This window comes from Nuphar pumila, chromosome 8, assembly GCF_984573655.1.
Source record: "Nuphar pumila chromosome 8, dmNupPumi1.hap1.1, whole genome shotgun sequence".
NCBI lineage: Eukaryota > Viridiplantae > Streptophyta > Magnoliopsida > Nymphaeales > Nymphaeaceae > Nuphar > Nuphar pumila.
In genome coordinates this window covers 1677801-1699109 of record NC_143256.1, presented here as the reverse complement: position 1 = coordinate 1699109, position 21309 = coordinate 1677801, and the positions used below count along the sequence as shown (strand labels likewise).

Genomic DNA, 21309 nt, shown 5'->3' with positions numbered 1-21309 from the left:
AAATATTTTTGTTAATGAATTGGGTGCCACGTGCTTGCATAATTAAAAGAAAAAAAAATCTACATGAACATCGTCATTGCCTTAAAGATTTATACAAATATGAGAATGCTTATGGTATTGAGTGAGATTCTGCATATGAATGCATACCGTAAACATGATTTTGTTCATATATAGATAGCTGATTATAATATGCACACGTGAGATGTGAAACCTTGTATGCAGGCACTTATAAATGAAAGTTCACAAGGCATGACGGTATACATACAGTGGCCTATCTGAATAGGCATGCACTCATGTCATAGAAATCTTTTTTCTGTTGATCTGGCACACGTGAATGCTTCACCTGTTTTTCAGCATAATTAGATTATTATTATTTTTAACTGACAGTCTAGCCGTGCTTGACTGGGCAAGTTCGGTCTTCATAGTTTGTCTTAGCTGAACCCAGACACTATGACTCCTCAATCTTAGAACATGAATTTGGTATCCCACGCTCATGTTGCAAAGATTAGGCCTTATTTGGACATATTCGTGCTTATTACATGAATTAAAATCTGTTTCAGTGACATTCAATTTGGGTATATATATGAAATTGCCATGTTGATTCTAAATATGGTCGAATACAATTTGCACAACAAATTTGGGACTCGGCACCATCAAATTTTTTTTGAACACTTTCCATTCATTCCTTTAGACGATTAAAATGAAATACCTTTAAGCTTCAGAAAAAATAAAATGCCTTTTCTGTTTAGAGAAAAAAACTTAAAAAATGGGTTGGCAAATCAAATTACTAAAGTACAATAAAAGTTTTACAGGAATTACGATTCTTTAAATGTTGAATTGTGTTGCAATAAATGCGCAATTCTCATGTCAATAAGAATTTCATGTCCTTTGAAACACATCTCCTACATGGAAAACAAGCTTCAGAAGTGCTTAGATTTCATCTCTCGGAGCAGTATCTAGAAGCTTCCAGTAATTGTGATAAAGTGAACGTTGGAAGATGTCAACTTTACATATATGGTAGCAAACAATTGTTGGGGTTTGTCTCCAAACACATGCAGAGTCCTCAAACTCCTTTTTGAATTTGAAACACGGTAACTTAGATATACAATACATGCCTGTCTAGAGGTTGTGCAAGTTGTCATTTTGATTATGATTAATGCATAGACGTTCAATGCAATGGTCCACAAGTAAAATCAGGCTCACTAACCAAAGTGATCAATTGCTCAGGATTGGCATCCTCAAGCTCCAGCAAAACCTGAGGAAACACCAAGCCAATTCATACAAGATGAAACAACATAAATGAAAAGCCGCACTTCTAAGAAACATTGTGGAGCATCTAGCTACACCACAAATATACCAGTTTCTATTCTTTTTCAATCAAATATGTTACATCGTAAACACAATATCATCTAAACTGAAACAGCAAACAAATCTCACTTTTACCATGTGGTCTTTGGCAAATGCTTTCTGATAGGTGAAAGAGAATGAATCGTACTTGGAAATCAGACAAAATCTTTAATGAGCACGAATTAGCTGATAAATGTATGAAAAACGCATGTGAAATATCATGAGCTACTAAAAAGTGATGCTTAATGCCACAGAGTAACTAGCAGAAGCAACTGGTCAGGAAGTGTTTAATGCTATGTCACATAGGTGCGGATGTGGGTGCAGATGGGGATGCGGCGATGCGTCACTTTAAAAAAACTTGGGTGCAGGGGTGATTATATATATATAATTTTTAATAGTTTTAAATTAACACTACATGTATGTGTGGCATTTATGTATTTATATATAATATACATAAACAGGACTTGGTTAGGGTTAACTAAATATACTTTTGGACAGAAATGGACGTCAGTGTGGTTGACTTCACCTGACACAAAGAAAGCCGTGTCCAAGTGTCGCACCCACATGGGTGAGGGTGCGACACGGGTGCGGTGCCCTGTTAGAAGAGTCTGTGTCACATAGGTTTAGTATTATAACACATACCTAAACTCATGCATCATACTAAAGCACCTTTACAATTCAGGCTTTTCACATAAGTTAATCTTAGTCCTTTTTTCAAAGGAAAAGAAAATTTTATTCGAAAAGGGGGAACAATGTGTGACAAGAAATTATGCAGTACAACATAGCAGAAAAAAACAGTAAGACATTATCTAATTTATTGACCCTTTTCTGGCACAACCAATCGAGGATAAATTCTGGTCCTCCCAAAATGATGATGCACAATATGAATCTGTAGCTGAATTCTTAGATGTACTGCTTTAGGGTGTGAGCTAACTTCCCTGAAGATCCTATCATTCCTTTCAAGCGACACAAGCAACCATGCAAAGCAACCACCACTTCCAAACTAATCTCCATTTACTGGAGCGGAAATGCCCTATTAGGAGATCCCGAGTATAATACTGCATTTGAACAGTGGAAATCAAGCTGCAGGAGCCCCTAAAAAAATGTGCATGACCAAAACATGTGTGAACTGATTTTTCATCACAGCAGCACAGATCACAGCTGTGTTAAATTATGTAATCAATCATGCAATGTAATATATATGTATATGTATCTACTTATTATATATATATATATATATATAATATTTCTAATTGCTTAGCCGTAGGGGTAGTTTAGTCTTTTTACACATATTCTTTTTAGAATATGTTTTGTAATTATTCCTTTTTATTCTTTTGTATTTTTATTTTTTATTTCTTTTTGTAAAAGGTGGAAATCACCTTGGAGGGGCCCACCATCTAGTCGTTGGGCCCCTTCCAACGATCACATTTGTCACCGTTAGAAGGGGCTCCAGCTAGAGGTGGAGCCTCTCCAAGGACTCCACCTCATCTATTTAAAGGGGCTCTCCCCTTGTGTATTCTTAAGCTTGTGGGATTATAGCCCAAGCTCTTTTAGAGGAACTTATGACTTTTGGGTTCGCATTTGCGCATTTGTGAGTTTGTATTATGCTCTTTGTGCACAAGTGTTCTTGTTGTGCGTGTGTGCTCACATTTATTTTCAAGAATATTGTAATATTGTTCTTGGTATCTTGTTGGAGATACTTTTACATGGTATCAGAGCCTCGTTGAAGAAGGAGGTTCGTGTTTTTTGAGTGCCTCAAAAAACGTGCTTTCAAGCTATGGGCGTTTGAAGTGGACAATCTTCTTTGGGCAATATTTTGAGAGACTCTTTTGTCAAGGAAGGCGTGAAAGTTTATTGAGGTACACCTTATTTTCTACTTCTATCCTCTCTAATGGGCGAAAAAGACTCTCATTTCTCTTTTGGCTTCAAATTAAATGGCTCACACTATCATGTTTGGGGCGGGAACATGGAAGCTCAAATAAAAGGTAAGGGTCTATGGGGATACGTTCTTGGTTCTATACCGGAGCCCGAACCAAAGATTACTTTGATAGAGGAAGGCGAAATCAAAATTTTCGAAGAAGAGAAGAATAAAGCTCTTGGGGAAAACTCCAAGAAACATGAAGAATGGGAAATGAAAATTTTCAAGATTCTTTCTTGGATTTTTTCATCGGTGGAAACAAAGATAAATGCCAATATTATTAAATTCAAGAAAGCATCGGAAGCTTGGCATTATCTAGAGAAAATGTACACGTCAAGAGACTTGTCACACAAGTATTATCTCCAAAAAAGGGCTTTGACCCTTGAACAAAATAAGATGACTATAAGGGAATACTTTGCGGAATTATCATCCATATGGGATGAACTCGCAATGCTTGAGCCTAAATGGAGTGGAGAAGCTATTGAGCTTAGATACAAATAATTGAAAGATGACCACTTTTTTTATTTTTTGAATAGGCTTAGACTCGAGCTCGAGCAAATTCGGTTCTCTCTCCTCTCCTCTTTTGTTTCCCCCACTCTTGAAGATGTCATTACAAAGCTTAGTGGGGAGGAAACTCATATGAACATTACCAAAAACAATTCAAGTGTTCTTGCTACTTCAAGTAATGAAGAAAATAAAGGCGCTAATGCCGTTTCAAGACCGAGGAGCAATTTGAAGACTTATAAGCCTCCTCACTTCAAGAATCAAAACTCTTTTGGTCAAGGAGTAAAAAAAGATTATAGCAAGCTTACATGTTATTTTTGTAAAGAACCGGGGCATATTAAACTTATATGCCCCAAATGGAAGAAAATACTTGCTATGGCCATGACATCTCAACAAGAGGAAAGACCATCATCGTCAAGTGGGTCTCTTTCTCTTCATCAAATTGTTGAAGCTTTGCAACCTCTTCTTAAGGGAGGAACTTTCGGAGCCGCTATGTCTACCTCTTCACCTTCCGGTAAGATATCTTGGCTTTTAGACTTCGGTGCATCTTTTCATATGACCCCAAGTGTTTGTTCCCTTTCTGAATTTTCTAAAAATTCTATTCCATCTTTTGTCTCAACGACGTATGGAACACCTCTTGAAATTAAAGGAATAGGAAATTTTGAAAAACAAGATTTTTTTATCCCCAAAATCCGTCTTATACCTAAACTAAATTTAAATTTACTTTCGGTCTCTCAACTCTCGGATCATGGTTGCGATGTAAAATTCACTTCTGATAAATGTTGGATTCAGGATTGCCAGTCCGGGAGATTGATTGGGGAAGGCTCTAGGAGAGGCGACCTCTACTACCTTGACTTTCTTCAAGTCCCCAAGAATCAATTTTGTAATGTTGTTTCATGTATGGCATAAGAGACTGGGACATCCCAACATTGTTAAAATCTCTTATTTGCCCTTTGTTAAACATCTTTGTAAAGGAGATTTTGTTTGTAATGATTGTATTCTTGGGAAAATGAAAAGTCTACCTTTTTCTCAAAGATCCATGTTTTCGACAAAACCCTTTGAAATTGTTGATTCTGATGTATGAGGACCTGCTCCTGTAATATCTAAAGGACGATTCTCGTATTATGTTATTTTCGTAGATGATTTCACTAGGTTTTGTTGGATATACTTTTTTAAACATAAACATGAAGTTTTTTCAACTTTTAAAATATTTCATATGATGATCTTAAATCAATTTAATAGAAGTTTAAAAATTCTTAGGTCTGACTCTGGTGGTGAATATCTTTCAAATGAATTCAAGAGTTATCTTGAAAGTTATGGTATTCACCATCAGAAATCTTATCCAAAAACCCCGCAACAAAATGGGTTAGCCGAACGGAAGCATAGGCATATTATAGAAACTACTAGAATCTTGCTTATTTCGCAAAACATTCCAAAGAAACTCTGGGCTGAAGCCCCCTTACCTCGGTATATCTCATAAATAGAATTCCATCGAAAAATTTGGGCAAAATTTCTCCTTTTGAAAAATTATATGAAAAAGAACCTGATTATAGTAGGTTAAGGGTGTTTGGATGTAAGTGCTTTATCCTTACAGATAGAAATGATAAGCTTTTGCCAAAGGCCATCCCTTGTGCCTTTCTTGGATATTCAGAAACCCATAAAGGTTTTCAATGTTATGACATTAAAAATGACAAACTTTATGTTTCAAGAAATGTGAGTTTTTTGGAAAATCTTAGTGGTTTTGAAAGTCCTGAAGTATATAATGAAAATGTTGATTATTCTTTTTTGTTTGAACTATTAGCCAATGATGATGATTCTAGTGATGATGAGTCAAATCAAAATGACTCAAGTGATATTGAGGAAATCATTCATCTGCTTTACTCTCACCAATCTATTGATGAAAGACCACCTAGAGATCCCATCACCTATACTCATAGAGATAGGAGAACTTTTAGAAGTGCTCTTGAAAGATATGATGATAGTCCGACTATTCCTCAAGGTGAGGAAAATCTTCGTAGAACCGAAAGACACAAAAAAGCTCCTTCTAGGTTCATATCATATGATTCTTTTTCAACTAGATATAGAGCATGTCTTAGTGCCATTCACTCTTACGTAGAACTTAGAAACTTTGCGGAAGCTAGTAAAAGTCCTGAATGGATAGTTGCAATGGAAAATGAACTCGGAGCTCTGAAAAAAGCTAAGACATGGGAATTTCAAGATCTTCCTAAGGGTAAGAAAACAATAGGGTGTAGATGGGTTTTTAAGGTTAAAACTAAGAGCGATGGATCTCTTGAGAGATATAAGGCCCGATTGGTTGCCAAGGATTATAGTCAAGAGTATGAGATTGACTATGAAGAAACTTTTGCGCTTGTGGCCCAAATGGTCACTGTTCGATGTCTCATCACTGTCGCATCAATTAACAATTGGAACATCTATCAAATGGATGTTAAGAATGCCTTCTTGAATGGTGACTTGAATGAGGAAGTTTATATGGATGCTCCACCTGGAATGGAGACTCCCAAAGGGAAAATACTTCGTCTTAGGAAAGCGCTCTATGGCCTAAAGCAAGCCCCTAAGGCTTGGTATGATAGGTTTAACTCAGTAATGTTGGAAAATGGATCTTCTTCTTGTTTTACTAATACTGCCTTGTTTGTTAGAAAATCCAATGCAGGGATTGTGATTTTGTTGTTGTATGTGGATGTTATGCTCATCACCGGAAGTGATTCTAATGGGGCTAAGAGTATAAAATCCATTTTAAAAGATAAATTTGAAATGTTTGATTTGGGTTTTCTAACTTATTTTTTAGGAATTAAAGTAGCATATTCTCATAGAGGGTATTTCTTATCTCAAACTAAACTTGCATCTGAGATCATTGACAGGTCAGGTATTACAGATGAAAAGATTTGTGAAACTCCTGCCATAGTAGGAGCTAAAATGAAGATTGATGATGGTGTTCCTCTTTTAGATCCTACTCCCTATAGACAGCTTGTAGGATCATTGATGTATCTGAGTATTACCAGACCAGATATCTCTCATGCAGTGCATACTGCAAGTCAGTTTCAGCATGCAACAACATCCGTTCACATGAGTGCTATCTTGCGAATCGTAAGATACATTAAGGGTACTCTAAACAAGAGAGTTTTTTTATCCTCTTTGTCTGATTTAAAATTAATTGCTTATACTGACTCTGATTGGGGAGGTGAGCCAAATAACCATCACTCCAACACTGGTTTTGTGTGTTTTTAGGAGATTCTCTGATTTCATAGAGATGCAAGAAGCAACAAAAAGTGTCTATCATCAACTGAAGCCGAATATCGTGCCATGGCAACTACTACCATGGAAATTGTATGGATTCACCAGTTGTTGGAAGATATGGGAAATACAATCGAAGGGTCTACCAAGCTATGTTGTGACAACAAAAGTGCAATTTATATTACTAAGAATCACACTTTTCATGAGCGGACCAAACACATAGAGATGTATTGTCACTATGTTCGTGAGGCGTACCTCAAAGGAGTCATTGACCTTCCATATGTCACGTTAGAATATCAATTGGCGGATTTCTTCACTAAAGCTTTATGTGCTCCGTGCTTCAACTTCCTTCTTAGCAAACTCTCGGTCATCCTGCCCTAAGTTTGAGGGGATGTTAAATTATGTAATCAATCACGCAATGTAATATATATATTTTTTATATATAAGGTAATACATATACACATATTAATATATATGTATATGTATCTATTTATTATATATATAAAATATATATTTCTAATTGTTTAGCCGTAGGGGTAGTTTAGTCTTTTTACACATATTCCTTTTAGAATATGTTTTGTAATTATTCTTTTTTATTCTTTTGTATTTTTATTTCTTTTTATAAAAGGTGGAAAGCACCTTGGAGGGGTCCACCATCTAGTTGTTGGGCCCCTTCCAACGGCTAGAGGTGGAGCCTCTCCAAGGACTCCACCTCCTCTATTTAAAGGGGCTCTCCCCTTGTGTATTCTTAAGCTTGTGGGATTATAGCCCAAGCTCTTTTAGTGGAACTTATGACTTTTGGGTTCACATTTGCACATTTGTGAGTTTGTATTGTGCTCTTTGTGCACAAGTGTTCTTGTTGTGTGTGTGTGTGCTCACATTTATTTTCAAGAATATTGTAATATTGTTCTTGGTATCTTGTTGGAGATACTTTTACAAGCTGTCAGCGAGGACACTCCCTGCTTAGGAGATTAAGAGTGCGTACCTTTTCTGATGGTACTAACCATGCAAACTTTTCTGCCCATGCTGATGGACCCTATCCTAGGACATGCTTCCCACTCATGAAAGCAAATCCAAATATAGATTCGACAATCACACAAGTACCAAACGATATAGAAGAAAGCAAATAAAAGCAAAACAAGAATCACAAAGAAGACAATACACCAAATTTACGTGGAAAACCCTCAAGTTGGGAAAAACATGGGGCAAATCCAATCCACTATGCAATAAATAAGTGCATCAACTTCTCTCTTATAGAGAAACATGGTAAATGTACTTGTCAGGGTTAAAGATCGAAAATGAGACAAAAAACCACAAAGAAAAATAGCAAGGAAGCTCAGAGATGTGATTGTCCTCTCTCTCTCTCTCTCTTAGTTAATGCACACAACCAAGAGAGACCCCTACATTCTCTGTTTCTATTTCTCTTAATCCCTTCTCAATAGGGAAATAGAGAGGCGTGAGGTGGGAGGAGAGTTCCTCCCCCTCTTTCCTATTGGGATACATGGCTCTTGAGAGGAGAGTTCCTCCCCACATCTTTCCTATTGGGATACATGGCTCTTGTGGGGGTAGCCATCCCAACAATCTCCTCCTTTGGCCTCGTGAGAGGGACTCTGCCATGCTAGTCGCTCATGCCCAAAACCAGACTCATCATCTGCATAGCCAATAAACACACGCAACCTATGTCACAGGGACTCTTCAACTAGGTGCTGCACCCGCGTCGCACCTGCACCCGCACCCGATGCGGTCAACCTGACCCTGGGTAGTCAATGCACCCAGGGTTATTTATGTCCAACTTTTGGACTTTATATATATATATATATATATATATATATATATATATAATCTTTTTTATTTTTGCCACACCCCCACACCCAAGTTTTTTGAAAGTTTTCTGTCATAAAGATGGAGATTTCCCTTGAAGACTTTGAATCCTTCCTATTGAATCTTTGTTGTATTTCCAAACTTTTGGTATATCACATCATAAGTTTGAGGGAGAGTGTTAAGTTGTACAAGTATATATATATGTCATTCATATATATTTGTTTTATACTATGCATATATATATATATTATTTATAATGATGTAATAGGTAAATATCCTCTAAACAAGAAAAAGAGATGTTTGGTTTTAAAACTTTTGTCGTCAGAGCATAGCTTGGTAGGCCCTTGAACACGTACGCCCATATCTTCCAATAACCGCCGAATCCAAACAATTTCTACGGTTGTAGTTGCCATGGCTTGGCACTCAATCTCCGTAGAAGATAGGGACACCTTCTGTTGTTTCTTACATCGCCATGACAATAAAGATTCACCTAGAAAAATACAAAAATCAGTGGTGAAGTGACGGTTATTTGAGCCAGCTCCCAATCAGAGTCAGTATAGGTAATTAAATTTAATTCAGAAGATAAGGATAGAAATACACTTTTATTTATGGTTCCTTTCACATATTGGATAATCTGAAAAACAACACTCATATGAACTGATATAGGTGCATGTTGAAATTGACTTGCAACATGCACTGCATGAGAGATATCTGGTCTGGTGATGCTAAGATACATCAATAAACCAACCAGTTGTCTGTAAGGAGTAAGATTTTCTAGAGGAATCACATCATCAATCTTCATCTTTGTCCCTACTACTTCAGGAGTTTCATAAGTTGTCATCTGAAATACCTGACCTGTCAATGACCTCACAAGCAAGCTTAGTTTGGGACAAAAAATAACCCCTATGAGAATAGACAACTTTAATGCCCAAAAAAATATGTCAAAAAACCTAAGTCTGACATTTCAAAATTTTCTATTAGAGTAGACTTGATACTCTTGATTCCTATTACATCATTACTTGTGATCAATATATCATCAACATATAATAACAAAATTACAATACTTGCATCAGAGTTCTTGACAAATAAAGCAGTGTCAGTGTAGCATGAGACAAAACCATTTTCTACCATTATGCAAGTAAATCGATCATACCAAGCCTTGAGAACTTGTTTCAAACCATAAAGAGTTTTTCGTAAGCGAAGTATTATATCCTTAAGGATCTTCATACCTGGAAGAGCATCCATATACACACTTTTTCGTTAAGATCACCATTCAAAAAAGCATTTTTGACATCCACTTGATAGATGTTTCATTTTTAATTGAAGCAATAGTAATGAGACATCTAACTGTAACCATACGCGCAACGGGAGCAAATGTCTCACCATAGTTTATTCCATATTCTTGACTATACCCTTTGGCAACTAAGCGTGCTTTGTACCTTTCAAGAGATCCATCACTTTTAGTCTTGACTTTTAAAACCCATTTACACCCTATAGTTTTCTTTCCTCTAAGAAGATTTTGAAATTCCCATGTCTTAGCTTTTATAAGAGCTTTAAGTTCATTATCCATAGCTTCTCCCCATTCAATACTCTTATTGGCTTCTTCAAAGTTTTTAGGTTCCACATATGAGTGAATGGCGCTAAGACAAACTTTATATCTAGGTGAAAATGAATCATAGGATATAAACCTAGAAGAAACTTTTCTAGTCCTATCGGTTCTTCAAGGATTTATCTCTTGTGTAGATTCACTAGGTTCACTATATTTTTCAATTTCACTTCTAAGAATGCTTTTATCTCTATGTGTATAAGTGATAGGATCACTAGATGTTCTTTCTTCAATATGATGATCGCTTCAATATTGAAATTGTGCTACCAGCAGGAACAAAAGGAGAGAAGGGACGAGAATAGAAAAGGAAGATTGCTTCAATATTTCTCAATAGAAAAAATGAGAGAACAACAAGCATATAGGGGTAGACTCCCCCCTTTACACTACAAGACAAAAGATACTAACCCCTTGAAATATTACAATTATACCCCTTACTAGTAGCAATATATAATACAAGCAAAGGATAGAATAAACGATAGATAACACGCATATTACAATTATTTACAATTACACTATTCAACATGCACCACCTCTCTCTCTCTCTCTGTGTCTGGAATTTTGGCTTGTTTCAGACAAGAGGATTGTTGTTCAATATAAAAAATGGGCACTTGGTTGAGACCGTCATTGAAGGAAACAAGAATGGTGTTGTCATATTAGAACTCCATTATCATAGTGTATGTATGCCTTGGTTTCTCAATATATACCTCACCAAAATTGCTTTTATTGGAGGCACACAAAGGCTGCTCACCAATTGTTTGTTGATATGTATCAACACAAAATTTAAGGTTTGACTATAGCTATGTGATCCAGAGAGAGAGAGAGCATCAAATTTCAATTAAGCTATCCAAACATGTACAAAATTAAAATCTAAATCTTTTCCAGACTTTTAAATTCATCCAAACTCTGCAGTTATCCAGAATTTAAAAAACTTGAAGTTTTAAAAATTTGAAAAGCAAAAAACTAGAAAACTAATTTTTTGGACCGACACTCAAGTAATTTCCTCATTGATTAAGCGCTCTATTGTCTCAACACTAGGATACATATGCTTGCTAAAGTAGACATTTACCTAAATCCTTGAACCATATTTTTTTCGTCATTTATTTTCATGCCTTCAACTTTCATGATGTGAATGCTCCTTATTAGAGTCCAAATTGTCTATTGATGTTCTATAGAAAAATTATTAATCAAATTAAGACAAACTACTAACTGTAGATATTTGAAAAGAAAACTGAATTTTAAGATTTTATAAACCAACTCGTGGAATATTCCAGAAAGTGCGAAGATGATTAATCATATTAAGGCACATGAAGCATTTCATGCAATTGAAAATTTCAACTCAGGCTAATAAAACAGAAAGCAAATACAGATCCCATACCAGAACATTTTTTCCATGTTTGAGGATCGGAGCTGGAATATAAAGGCTGCATTGAGGTCCAACAGCCTGCCAAGGAATATAAAGTCAATTTTGACACAGAAGAAACTAAATAGATCCTGCAATCACAAACACACACATCCACACAGCACAGAGAGAGAGAGAGATGCTATACTGGCCAAAATCTTCCAACATTAAAACCATTGACAAAACACAAGCCTTTGTTCCAGCCTCTGAATGATATATATGTATCTTTCACTTGTTCCATTTCATTAATAACAAAATAGCCCACATGAAATCCTGGTCCTTTTGATAAATTGTCTGTCAAGTGAAAAATAATGTTATTGACATTGTTTACTGGGAAATTAGAGTTAGGAACAACAAGAATAAAAGTTTAGACATACCTTCAAGCATGATAAAAGGAATATGAAACTTTATAGACAATATATAGAAGGAATGTTCATCGATAGCTTTCTTAACTATGTCCATTGCCCTGTATATGGGCAGGTCGTTCTACTCCTTTCTTTTTATTATCATTAAAGAAGAACATTTATGCAATGACATGGATGCTGTTGCATGAATGCTGGCCTGGGTATGTTACAAGAGAAAAAAAAACAGAAGACTTATATCATGGATGCTGGCCTGGGTATGTTACAAAAAAAAAGAGGGGGGGTTCATTTGGGCCAACTGGCAGCAGCCTACATAGGCCCTGACAGGGCCTATGCACTGGACTGTTAAGCCTGAGCTGGCCTGACAGTCAAGTACACGACTCATATTATATATATACACATGTTACACTGATTTTTTTATGTACATATTCGTGTTTAAGTGTTCAATGGGTGTGTATATGATGATTTGTTTAGCAGAATAGTTGATGAATGTTTAGTTATCCTGTCATGCCTAGTTACAATGCATCTATGTTAGCAAAGTCACAGAAACGGATTATGGGTGCTATCAACAGGTCTACAGGCAAATCCCCGTTCCAAGTGGTTTATGGTCGGTCACCCACCCATGTCGTTGACCTAGCCCCTGTGTCAAATATCACAGGCCCAACCCTAGACGCATTTGATGCCGTCGAATATATGCGTGATATCCACAGTCAGGTGCGAGCCAAACTTGTTGAAAGCTACGAAACCTACAAAGCTTTCGTAGATCAAAGTCGTCGTGATGTCAAGTTTCAAGTCGGTCAGTTAGTTTGGGTTTACTTGCGTCCCGAGCGTTTTCCTATAGGTACCTATAGCAAGTTGAGCCCTGAGAAGTATGATCCTTTTAAGATTCTTCGACGCTTGGGCCTGAATGCCTACCTCCTCGAGCTGCCCGAAGACTGGCACATTTCACCTATATTCAATGTGTCTGACCTATATGCTTACTGTGGAGACAACAAGTCATCAGAGCCGACTTTTTCCCAACCAGGGGAGAATGATATAGAGTAGGATAGGGAAACCGGATCCATACAGCCTGACCCAGGCAGTGGACCCGATTCACACCATGGGATTGGGGATCAGACCCAAGTCGTGGACCCAATCCAGGTTCCCGTACCGAGACACGGAGGAGAGGTTCCGCTGCGTACCTACATCAGACGTGTACCGAGAGTACAAGTGGGGACGCCCCAGATCCAACAGTGCACTGAAGTGATCTCGGGACCGGACCGGACCCGAGATCCGGATCCAACTAATGCCTTTTAAAAAGGTCACTCTAGGGTTGCGCACGGGACAAAGAGAAAAAACCCCTTTATGCTACTGCAGCTTTTTTTGGTTTTCTGCTTTTTGACCAATGGTTTTCTCTGACACTCTTTCTTTTATTTCGTTGATTTCCTTTCCAACCCAGCAACTTTTCTGTTTGAGTTTTATCTTCTTTATTTCTTTATTGTAAGCATTATCATCCTTCAAATAAAATACTGCTCAGCCCCATTGTGCCGAGTTTTCCACTGGTTTCACACTGTATCCGTGTCATTATTACTGCCGACTGCACATTGAAGACGTGACTAACAACAACCCGTAAGCAGCCCAGTGTTGATCCCGTCGTCGCGACTCAACCTTCAGCGTCGGCATCCACGAGGTTAGTTGTTCTCCCCCCTACCACTGCATCAAACCCCCTCCCCCCCTTCGATCTTGGCAAGAATCGCGCCCTAGTCACGATTCTTGTTTTCATAGTTTTATAAAGTGCAGCCCAGGTTCGGGTCCGGACTCTACGACCTGCGACTCAGGATTCCAAATCCTGATTTGGATCCGAGGCTGGTTATAAGAGTGGATCCGGGTCATAAAATGGATCAACGGATCCACAGTTGGATCTATTTAGGTCGAGTTGTGGATTTGACCCATCGTGGACAAATTTAATTAATATTTTGCTTATAACCAATAATATTAGTTATTTATTATATATACATTAATACCTATTTGTAGGTTTCTTATGGATCCGGGTAACGGATCCTAGTATAAACCACTTAAATTTTTCGGGTATTACACTGTCGCTGACCTGGCATGAAGAAAGCAGAGGCAGGGGCAGCGTGCCCCTGCGAACCTGCTGAACGCGAAAGAAGCAGGGGCAGGGGCCGCGAGCCCCTGCTGACCTGCTGTCAGCAAACAACGGGGAGGCAAGGGGCTGCACCCCTGCCTAATGAAGGCAATGAGGGAGGCAGCTTCGCCTTGCCTGCCGAAAGAGCAAAGAGGCAGGGGCCAAGCCCCTACTCGTTAGCACAAAGGGGGAGGCAGGAGGCTTCACCCCCTGCCTACCGAATACGCAAAGATGCAGGGGCTTCGCCCCTGCCTGTTGAACAAGCAAACAGGCAGGGGGTGAAGCCCCTGCTTGATGCCAGAGAAGAGGGAGCAGGGAGGGGGCTCGACCCCTCACTTGAACAACGGCGGTGCAGGGAGGGGCTCGACCCCTTCCCTGCCGTAACAGGGAGCAGGGAGGGGCTCGACCCCCTCCCCTGCTGTTCGAGGTACCGAGGAACAGGGAGGAGGCTCGACCCTCCCTGTTGAAAATGGAAGCAAAGGGAAGGGGCGGAACCCCCTGCCTGTCAAAGGAGTAGCAGAGAGAGAGAGAGAGAGAGAGAGAGAGATGTAAAGGAAGGCACGACAGGGGCCACTGGCCTCCTGCCAGCCTTCCGTCGAACGTAAAGAAAGAGGGAGAGAGAAGAAAAACGAAAGAAGAAAGAGGAAAAGGGTGCGTACCTGGAGGTCGTCGGAGGGAGGGTGGCCGGTGTGCGTGTGTCGTCGAAGGCCGCTGCTCCGCAAAAGCAAGGAGAGTGGGTTGTCGGGGGGGGGGGGGGTCTCCGACGAGCCGACGAGAGAGAGAGAGAGAGAGAGAGAGAGAGAGAGAGAGAGAGAGAGAGAGAGAGAGAATATAACGCCCCAAAATTTCGAACTTTATAATTCCCTTGAAATAGTTAAAAAATTCCTTTTCTTTACAGAGTTTATTTTTAAAATAAGCGGAAACGATTTCTTTAAAAGAAAAAGGACAAGTTTGACAACTTTGGGCACGTTAGCGGGAGAACAAGGATTTACCATGGACGATCTGCAATAATACTTAGAAAACCATTTCTTCTATTAAAAGAGAGTGTCAGGTTTGTATAAAATTTGGATTTCCTCCGGAAAAACTGTAACAAAAACAAAAAATGTCCAGGACAAGAACTACGAGCAGAAACAGTGGATCCTGAAGTCATCTCGCAGTCGCGTCATCGCTTGTGATGCACCTATTCGTCACCTGTACCCATGAAACAAGTTAGTTTTGCGAAAACTAGTAGGTGAGCACAAAAACAGAAAGAACTAAATTAGGCATAAATAATTTATGCAGCAGGTAGTGACAAGCAAACTAAGCATATAAACTGGAGAAATAAGCTAAGTGCAACAAACTGAAAGGTGAGCATGCTCAATTTAGTTATTACTAGTTAACCGGCCATGCGGGTACATACATGGCACGTGAGTTGAAACAGCCGAGACCAAGCCGAGTGTTCATTATGTTAAGTATTTTAAGATACCTCGGTTGTCTGATTGAATCCTATTCCTATGAAGACGACCGATGATCGAGAGAGTAAGTCCCCAAGGCCTGATAGGGATGCATCCAACTTCTGCAGAAGTATTAGGCTAACTATTATAGCCCCAATCCACCCTAACCTCCGATGACCGGGGAAGACGGGTCTTTTGCCCGTAAAAAGCCATAAATGGTCTGTCCATCGGAGTTGGTACCCTTCATCCTCTCTCTTGACGAAGCCAGGTGGAATTGAGTGCGATGGGGATTTCTTAGTCGTTGCCTCATTCTTCATGCTCTGGTCCATTAGACCAAAACGAGCATATTGCCTATGAAGGCGATCCCATTTTTTTTATGTGTTTTCAACAATGTGCACAAAGCACTAATCGAGGTCATATGACTATCTCATCCAATCGTCGTAGTAGTAGCATGCCTCGCATGTTCAAGAGTACGCTACGAAGAAAGGGATATAGGTCCTCAATAGGAGCCTCAGGAGTGTGTTTCGCAAAGATATAATGTTTTATTCTAACATTCTAAGTCTTTCGAAACGATCAACAACTTGCCTATATATGGCATGTGATTTTCTCGAATCTCGCATCCGATGACGCAGTGTTTGGGTGCTATGCACGACTCGACACTGGTCTTGGTAAATGGGCTTCGCTAAAGAACCCATCACCTAACAACTTGATCTTGTCCCAGATCAAGGATTTTCCCAAAACATATCGGGTAAAAATAGTGGAAAAGGTATTCCTCCCGAATACACTGAGTCGATGGCAAGGCAAAAACGAAAGACAATAATGCGAAAAGCAAGAGCCTGGGCGCGAAGCGCGACGGCAAACAAAAACAGGAAATGCGAAAGCAAAGGACAAGGATCGCGAAACCGCGTCCTTTAATTAAAAGACAATAAATAGTAAATACGAAAGCAAAAGCCTGGGCGCAAAGCGCGACGACAAACAAAAACAAGAAATGAGTAAGCAAAGGACAAGGATCACGAAACCGCTCATTGAATTAAAAGACAGTAAGTAGTAAATACGAAAACAAAAGCCTGGGCGCAAAGCGCGACGACAAACAAAAATAGGAAATGCGAAAGCAAAGAACAAGGATCGTGAAACCGCGTCCTTAAATTAAAAGCATACTTATATACGTATATGTATATAAATATATAATTAAGTCATTTCAATCTTTAATTATTTAAGCTCGATTTAATTATTTAAGTCCTTGTGCAACTTCTCCTACCTTGGGGTATTGTGAGGAAGAAGTCGTCTACGAGCGTAGGTGATCGTTGGTTTAGTTCGCGGGACGCGAACGGGCTCCGTTGCGTAACAATGCAAAAGTACGTTGTTTAGCATGCATAAAATGAATAAGGATAGGGAGAAGACTCGATTTCTCCGCAACTCAATGCATGGGTCATCGGGCCCTACAGTTATGAAAAAGAACGGGGTAGGGTCCAATGACCCATGCCGCCAAAGGAGACAAGTGCAGGGGCCATCGGCCCCTGCCAGATAATTTAAAGAAGGGCAAGGGCCATCGGCCCCTGCCGTGATAAAGGTAAGAGGGGCAGGGGCCTTCGGCCCCTGCTGGGTCTTCAAAAAGAGGGGCAAGGGCCTTAGGAGGCCCTTGCTGGGTTTTAAAGAAAGGAGGTGCAGAAGCCTTCGACTCCTGCCAGATTTTAAAAAGAAAGGGGCAGGGGCCGATGGCCCCTGCCAAGGAAACGAGTAAAGAGAGAGAGCGCAGGGCCCAAAGGCCCCCCTGCGGCTCATCAAGAGAGGAGGCAGGGGCTAATGGCCCCTATCGAGCCTTTGCTCGACAAAAAAAAATGAGACAGGGGCCAGAGGCCCCTGTCGGTCAAGAGAGGGGCAGGGGCCATTGGTGTAACGACCCCAATCCATACCCTTTAAAAATGCGGATTTTTTTTTCTAAGAGTTGCGGAAACCTTCCCAGAGATCTGGGGTCCTCACAGTTCCACTTTCCATTGGATAGCCCATCCACCACAAACGAAGTTGCAATTATCATCCATATCAACCAACTAAAACTCTTTTATTAATGAGTAAGAAAATTTCAAAGACAAGGTTTTCTTTAACTGAAAGTAAAGTAACAATTACAGAAATTTAAAGAACTAAAAGACTAAAGAAAGAGCCATTATGTCCTCTACTGAAGCTGACAAGCCCAAGTATAACTCATCCATCCCCAGATGCATGTCCAACTTCACTGTTCACCATTTCCTGTGAAAAACCAACAAAGTAGGGTGTCAGAACCGAAATTCTGAGCACAACTACTTCTAAAGAAACCAGGAGAGAGAAAGAAACATGGATAAGATTTCATGCAGTGATTTGAGTGAGTGCAGATATAAAATTGCAACATTTAAATATCCATAACTACCAATAATTGCATTTACTCACCAGTCAATAACAGTAAACAGTGTCATATATCAACAACTAAATGATCAAACCTTTCAGCATGATTTCACAAAGTAAGTCATATGCTACCACCAGATGATGTCATGATATCAAGAATGATTCAAACATGCATGATCTAATGCATAATAGAAAAATGCATGATTATGTGCAATGCATGATTTCTTCTGTTATCTTTCATTTAAGTTCCATCTTTCCATATGCATGCCCTATTAGATGCACACATCTTTAAGTTCCACTTTTTAATTACCGTGGCCCGCGGATACACCAAATGGGTACAAACCCCGAGGTCAAGTAGATTCCCAGGGTAGCTTAACACACAATTTGTATTTTATTACTAGGTTCTCACTTAGCCCTCGACCGATATCAGGAAACAACACCATCCATCGGAACATTAGACCTCCACATCTAATGTCGGGGACACAAGAGACACCCCACGCCCACAAGTGCCATTTCCTTGGTACCATAAACTCACAACTGTGACTAACACACCACTCCCGGGTAAAGTGGCGGGCTCTCCCTAAAACCGTGGCCGGGAGAAGAACCTCAATATCGGGTTCAGGGGCAACAACGCACACGGAGTTTTTGTATCCTCACAGTCGCCCCAAGATCGGATATCTAAGATTCTCATACTCCAGATGAGATATCCCAGAAAGTATATTACACTGTTCTTATTAATTATATTTTTATTTAAGTTAATTTCTTTAGGTTTGCAACACATATGCAAAAGTAAAGTGAAAACCCGCATCCTCCCTTGCGGGGACCCATTCGGGACTCCAGCCCGTATAAACCACTAGAACAATGTAGTAAAGTGCCAAACCATCTTATGTGGTTCAAGGGATGCATTGAAAAACATATGTGAAAACAAACCAAACCCACGGCTCTCCAGGCCGATGATTGTCCATTAGGCCATCGATGCATCGTATACAAAAATCATAACTTGTAATGTATGCAATCATACCAACATAATTCCATATGCGCATTCATTCATACCATTTTAACAATGTGCATGAGCTTTCGCAGTCATATGCATGTGTAACCATCCATGTGTAAGTGTTTCATGTAATCACTTAACACACATGCATTCATTCATAGTTTCATGAGAATATTTATGCATGATTATACAGGCCAATAGACTTCGATCCCATATATGGACATGCATTTACAATTTTCTATTTCATGAGCAACACATGCTTCCTATGAGTGGTCCGCACACACAATCACTATACAATTTAATAAAATATTGCAAAATTTCAGTGAATATAAGGTACATATGGATATTCAAGTTTTGTGTTCACCATGCTACATTTCATAGCAAATAAAGGAATGCACATTGAACTAAGCATATAAATTTTACCATGACAACTGAAAACACAAAACTTTTATAATCATTCAAATTCAACATCTACTATCCTTAGATTTAGTTAACTGTCCAAGACAGATCGATTTTACCACTTTCTAAACAAAGTTAGAGGCAACACAAAAATTCAGATTCCATTTGAGTTTCCAAACAGATTTCTTGTACATACCAGAAATTTAACTTCCTTTTAGAATCAGATTGAATTAAAAAATCTACAACAAAACCTATTGCAACAATCATTCAGTTTAGTGTCAGTTGACTATTCAAGACGGGTAAATTTTGTGGTTCCAAAAGAAGTTAACATTTGGGACATCATAAATAAATTTCAATATGTTAAACCTCTTTCAAAATCTGATCCAGTGTTTATACTCATATGTTTATATACTGATATATATATATATATACTGATATATATATATATATATATATATATCTATATATTGGCTGATTCAAGAATCTACCTCGAATCTATCAGCCCCAAAATCGGTCAGTATTACTGTTAAAACTTAACAAACTCTAGGTTAAGGAATCAAAACCATATATTTTTTTTCTAACTAATCACATGCATCTGAACTTGTGTAACTACATATTTCTCAAAACAACACGCGCTCAACCTAATTTTCTTTTGACACTCTCGTGCACAGAAAATTATACAGATTTATGTGTGGTTCCTGTTCACACAGAAAGAGATGACAGGATTGAGTGTGGTATATGTCGACACACACACACAGGAAAACATATGCGTGTTCCAGCTCTCAACAACACCTTAAATCAATGCTTAAGCAAATCAGCAATTTAAAATCAAGTTTATGCTAACAAAAATATTTCTCCTTTGTTACATATCAGATTCTCATTAACTATTTGATTCACATGAAAATAAGTGGAGACCCAAGATAAAATTTGGAACATAGCAACTAAAACAGCAAAAGGAACAGATAAAGAAAACATTGAACAACACCTAAGTGTTTCTTCTGACAATCCAAATTCAGTTCAAAGATTTGAATTTTTGAAGAGCAAGCTCAAGAAAAGGAAATCACACAGGCTAAGCTTGACTTCATCTACATAGTAATAGTGTAAATGATAGCACCTTTGCTTGAATACCAACCAAGCCATCCTAACTTGGCTGGTTCCTATTATTAAAAGCAGAAAAAAAATGAGGACTTATTCCTAAATAGAACTATTTGACCGACTCGGATGAGGCAGGGATTGCAAACCCCTAATGTATGCAGTCCTTGCTCAGGCCAGATTCAGTCATCAAAATCAACTGAATCGATTATGTTATTTTTACTTCACGAAACAACAAAAGAACAACAAACAGTCATGCAAAAGGTCCTCAGGGACCCTCACCTCAAAAGACTACACGGGATCGAACCCATGTTCGATCCCTCACCTAGAATCGAGAGGAGCACCGTACCTGTCTTTCCGATGGGTTTCCCGGCGATCGAAGGCTGGAGGCTGACGCTCCTCACTGCTGCCGTGAAGAAAGGTGTTCGCTAGGGGCTTTGGTGGGTGTGGCTGACCGCAGCTCGCCGGCGACCCCCCTCCCCTCCGATGCACACCCAACTCGACAGAGGAAGGGATAGAGAGACTGAGTAGAGAGATGGGGGACAGAGTGAAGAAAGAGAGAGGGACTGAGTGGAGAGAGAGACGAGGGAGGGAAAACCCCTAACCCTACTCCTCCTCTTATCGGCCCCCCTTCAGCGGAGATGGGGGTTTCGGTTACGCCCCTTGCGTAACCCCCCTCCT

General features: G+C 39.2%; 1 protein-coding gene across 3 annotated transcripts in view; it reads right to left on the bottom strand.

Annotated features, from left to right (window-relative positions):
• Positions 1-759: 759 nt before the first annotated feature.
• Positions 760-21309, bottom strand: part of BGAL17 (beta-galactosidase 17) — a 241616-nt gene continuing 221066 nt past the window's right edge. For 2 of the 3 annotated variants that reach the window (XM_090015937.1, XM_090015938.1), the window contains 3 exons: positions 11996-12141; positions 11824-11889; positions 760-1255 (listed from right to left, as the gene is read on the bottom strand). In XM_090015937.1, coding sequence (XP_089872063.1) covers positions 1169-1255; positions 11824-11889; positions 11996-12141 — 299 coding nt within the window. In that variant the 3' untranslated portion in view covers positions 760-1168. Of the gene's footprint in view, positions 1256-11823; positions 11890-11995; positions 12142-17917; positions 18012-21309 lie in introns of those variants that run through there. The other variant, XM_090015939.1, reaches the window with a different exon arrangement.